Here is a 5,000-nt window from a genome sequence, read left to right on the forward strand (position 1 = left end):
CGGCAACCCAGCCCAAGTACGAGCATTCTTAACCAGCTGCCGGGTCCAATTCTCGCTTCAACCCAGGACCTTCTCCACAGAGGGGGCCAGAGTGGGCTACGTCATCACTCACCTGACGGGCCGAGCTCGACTGTGGGGAACCGCTGAATTTGACCGGCAGACCCCAGCCTGCGCTTCGTTCGATGCCTTCGCCAAGGAAATGTTGAAGGTATTCGACCTAGACTCATCAACAGCAGAGGCGTCCAGGGCTCTGATGACCATCCGCCAGGGGAACCGGACAGTGGCAGACTTTTCCATTGATTTCCGCACCTTGGCAAGACGCAGTTCATGGAATGAGGCAGCACAGGTGGATGCCTTCCTTCACAGCCTGGCAGACTATGTGAAGGACGAACTCGTCTCGCATGACCAACCCTCGACGCTCGATGAGACCATCGCTCTTGCCGTCCGGATTGACCGTCGGATCCAGACTCGTCGACGTGAAAAGGGACGCTCCACCCAGACATCTGTTCGCACTCTGAGTCATTCTGTTGTCCGGCCACCCTCTTCAGCCACTCCCCAGAGCCAGCTTGACCCGCCAGAGCCCATGGAGATTGGCCGTGCATCTCTCACTCCTGCGGAGCGCCAGCGTCGTATCTCATCCAACCTGTGCCTGTACTGTGGCGGTGAGAACCATAGAGTTGCTTCCTGTCCAGCAAAAGCCGCAGCTCACCGGACGTAGGAGGGATCCGGTTGAGCTCGATGTCCACCCAACCCTCCACCAACCGTAAGCCCCTTTTTCAAGTTCGACTCCTCCTCTCTGAAGCCACCCACACTTTAACTGCTCTAGTAGACTCCGGTGCCGAGGCCAACATCATGGACATTGAGCTGGCCCGTCAGTTGGGGTTGGGGAGCCATCGATTGCCCTGTCCTGTCCCAGCCCGAGCTCTTGATGGTCATCTCCTTGGCACAGTCACCAGCGTCACTACCCCCATCTCAATGATCCTGTCAGGCAATCACCACGAAACTATCAGCTTTCACCTGCTCCGCTCCCCGGGTCAACCGCTTATCCTGGGCTACCCTTGGCTCCGCCAGCATAACCCGCATCTTGACTGGACGACCGGGACCATCACTGAGTGGGGTAAGGACTGCCACCGGACCTGTCTGCGCTCTGCCATGCCACCCTCTAGTTCAGTACCCGCCGATTCTGTCCCTGACCTCTCCAACGTACCCAAGTGCTATCACGGACTCCGGGAGGTCTTCAACAAAGCCAAGGCCACTTCACTGCCCCCACATCGGCCCTATGACTGCGCCATAGACCTCCGTCCAGGAACCGCTCCACCCAAGGGTGGCCTCTACTCTCTGTCAGCCCCCGAAAGAAGAGCCATGGAAGAATACATCACTAACTCTCTGGCAGCTGGCATTATACGTCCGTCTTCTTCTCCTGCTGGTGCTGGGTTTTTCTTTGTGGGGAAGAAGGATGGGTCCCTTCGCCCCTGCATCGACTACCGGGGCTTGAACGACCTCACCATCAAGAACCGGTACCCTCTTCCGCTGCTCACCTCTGCCTTCGAGCTACTCCAGGGAGCCACAGTCTACACCAAACTGGACCTGAGGAACGCTTACCATCTTGTGCGAATAAGGGAGGGAGATGAATGGAAGACGGCATTCAACACCCCAACTGGCCATTATGAGTACCTGGTTATGCCGTTCGGACTCACAAACGCCCCTGCAGTGTTCCAGACTCTGGTCAATGATGTTTTACGGGACATGTTGAACAAGTTTGTCTTTGTGTACCTCGATGACATCTTGATCTTCTCCAGAACCCAGTCAGAACACACCCGCCATGTCCAGCTAGTCCTCAATCGCCTCCTGGAAAACTCCCTATACGTCAAGGCAGAGAAATGTGAGTTCCATGCTCGGTCAGTGGCTTTCCTGGGGTACATTGTAGCAGAGGGGAACATCCAAATGGATCCAGCCAAGGTGTCAGCTGTGACTTCATGGCCCATACCAGAAAATAGAAAGATGCTGCAGCAGTTCCTTGGATTTGCTAATTTCTACCGTAAATTCATCCGCAATTACAGCACTGTCGCCTCCCCTCTCACTGCCTTGACCAGCCCCAAACAACCATTCATCTGGACCTCAGCAGCCAGTGATGCCTTCAGCACCCTCAAGTCCCGCTTCACTTCTGCCCCCATCCTCCAGATGCCTGACTCTGACCGGCAGTTCATTGTGGAGGTGGACGCCTCTGATGTGGGTGTCGGTGCTGTGCTCTCTCAACGAGCAGCAGAGGATGGCAAACTACACCCCTGTGCGTTCTTCTCTCGCCGGCTATCACCATCCGAGCAGAATTACGACATCGGCAACCGTGAGCTACTGGCTGTAAAGCTTGCTCTGGAGGAGTGGCGCCACTGGCTGGAGGGCTCAACGGTCCCATTCTTGGTCTGGACTGACCATAAGAATCTCGAATACATCCGCACCGCCAAACGTCTGAATTCCAGACAGTGCCGCTGGGCTCTGTTCTTCACCCGCTTCACCTTTACACTGTCTTACCGCCCAGGATCACGCAACACCAAGCCTGATGCTCTGTCCCGTCAGTTTCAGCGAGACGACGTGCACATCAAGGAACCTGTGTCCATCCTGCCTGGCCCCTGTGTTGTCGCTGCCCTAACCTGGGATGTTGAGAAGCAAGTGCAGGATGCTCTCCGCAACCAACCTGGGCCCAGTGCCTGCCCCACAAACTGTCTCTTTGTCCCTAAAGAATTGAGATCTCAGGTTCTGCAGTGGGGTCACAAATCCCGTCTTGCTTGCCACCCTGGATCCAATCGCACCTGCCGTCTGCTTTCCCAGCGATTCTGGTGGCCAACTCTTTGGAGGGACGTTCGTGAATATGTCCGTGCCTGTCACGTTTGCACCCAGAACAAATCCTCCAACCAGCCCCCAGCCGGCCTGCTCCAGCCCCTACCTGTACCCTCACGACCTTGGTCCCACGTCTCTCTGGATTTTGTAACTGGCCTGCCCCCATCCGACGGCATGACTGCTATCCTCACCATTGTGGACCGTTTTAGCAAGATGGCGCATTTCGTCCCCCTCCCGAAGCTACCATCTGCCAAGGAGACCGCCCAGGTGGTCTTAGACCACGCTTTCCGGATACATGGACTGCCTAGGGACATTGTCTCTGACCGGGGCCCGCAATTCACTTCCACTTTCTGGAGAGAATTCTGCCATCTGCTGGGGGCCACAGTAAGCCTATCATCTGGATTTCACCCGCAGTCCAATGGTCAGTCAGAGCGAGCAAACCAGGAACTGGAGAAGGCACTCCGTTGCACGGCTTCTTCTAACCCCCGGGCCTGGGCAAAACAACTGACCTGGGTGGAGTATGCCCACAACTCCCTTACCTGTTCTGCCACTGGTATGTCCCCCTTTCAGTGTGTTTACGGCTACCAACCACCACTCTTCCCCAGCCAGGAGGGAGAGGTCACCTGCCCCTCGGCCCACGCCTATGCCCGGCAATGCCGCCGCACTTGGGCTCGAGCCCGTGCCGCACTCCTCAGATCTGTCAACAGTTACTCTATCGGGGCCAATCGTCGGAGGACTCCGGCGCCGACCTACCATGTGGGCCAGAAGGTGTGGCTTTCTGCCAAGGACCTGCCACTCAAAGTTGAGTCGCGAAAGCTAGCTCCGAGGTTTATTGGCCCATTCCCCATCCAGAAGATCATCAGCGCAACTGCTGTCCGGCTACAACTACCCAGGTCCATGAGAGTGCACCCTACCTTTCATGTCTCGAAAATAAAGCCAGTTCACAACAGCCCGCTGCTACCGGCTGCACCGCCTCCTCCTCCTCCGCGTCTCATTGATGGAGGCCTTGTCTTTTCTGTCCGAAGACTGCTCCGGTCCAGACGAAGGGGAAGAGGAATCCAGTACCTGGTGGATTGGGAAGGTTATGGTCCGGAAGAAAGGTCCTGGGTGCCTGCCAGACAAATCGTGGATCGGACGCTCATCACTGATTTCCATCGTCAGCATCCTGACCAGCCCTCCGTCCAGCGTGGCCGCCCCAGGGGGTCCCGACCTGTAGCCCGCCCAATGCCTGAGCCTGAGCCTGAACCAGTCCCGGCGCGTGTCCTGGATTCTGATGTGCTTTCGGATGGTGAGGCGGTGGGACCACTGGATGGAGTGGATTTGCCGGTTCCCCCTGAGGATGAAGCAATGGAGTCCGATCGCTCTGAGGAATTCTGACCCTCCGCCGGCTTCCCCTCCACCCGCCCGGTTTGGTGGTGCTGCTTGGGGACTTCTGGGGCCGTCCCTTGAGGGGGGGGTTCTGTCATGATATCTCTCCTGGCTTCTGTCTACAAGCTTAATCACTTTCAATTATCCCTCACTCTCCACTCTGCTCTGCCTAATTGCTCCACCTGTTCTCACTCTCTCACCTCATTGGCCATCCAGCTGCACTGCATTCCCTCTACTCGTTACCCTCTGTATTTAAAGCTCTGGTTTTCAGTTCTCCTTTGTCAGACCGTCTGTGAACTTCACTCCTGTGACTCCTGTTTCCTGGCTACAACTCTGACTCCTGTGATCGAACCCGGACCTGATTGCAAACCTGCTTGATCTCCAGCCCCTGACAACCCGACCTGCCTTCCGCTCTGCAAACCTGCCTGATCTTGATCCCCGGTAAACCGACCTGCCTTTCTGACTTTACGACCACGATTACTGCCTATCCTTGCCTGTACTTCTGCGTTCATTGATCTCTCCTGTTGTGTGTGTGTTCCCCCCCCCAGGACTCGCGGACCCTCCACCACCATCGGACGCTTCTCTGCTGCTGGGGGACACACACACACAGGTTCCCAAGACTCGCTCTCCCAACTCCCTTTCCCCAAGAGATCAATAAACTTTCAAATCGTGACGCATTTGTGGTCCCCTTCTGTCTGGTCCGTGACAGAGACAGTAGTATTTACTTTTTTTGTTAGAGGTTTGAGGAACTTTTTTATTTGTTTGCTGGAATGGTCTGATACCAGTATGTTGGAACA

At 56.1% G+C, this 5,000-nt stretch overlaps 1 protein-coding gene across 1 annotated transcript; it reads left to right on the forward strand.

Moving 5' to 3' along the window:
* Window positions 1–3,359: 3,359 nt before the first annotated feature.
* On the forward strand, window positions 3,360–4,881 carry LOC134464536 (uncharacterized). Its single transcript, XM_063217966.1, has 2 exons — window positions 3,360–4,644; window positions 4,752–4,881. Exon 1 carries the CDS (start codon window positions 3,391–3,393, stop codon window positions 4,210–4,212), a length of 822 nt encoding a protein of 273 aa, XP_063074036.1. The 5' UTR covers window positions 3,360–3,390; the 3' UTR covers window positions 4,213–4,644; window positions 4,752–4,881.
* The last annotated feature ends 119 nt before the right edge of the window (window positions 4,882–5,000 follow it).

This window comes from Engraulis encrasicolus, chromosome 15 (assembly GCF_034702125.1).
Source record: "Engraulis encrasicolus isolate BLACKSEA-1 chromosome 15, IST_EnEncr_1.0, whole genome shotgun sequence".
In the NCBI taxonomy this organism is placed as follows: domain Eukaryota; kingdom Metazoa; phylum Chordata; class Actinopteri; order Clupeiformes; family Engraulidae; genus Engraulis; species Engraulis encrasicolus.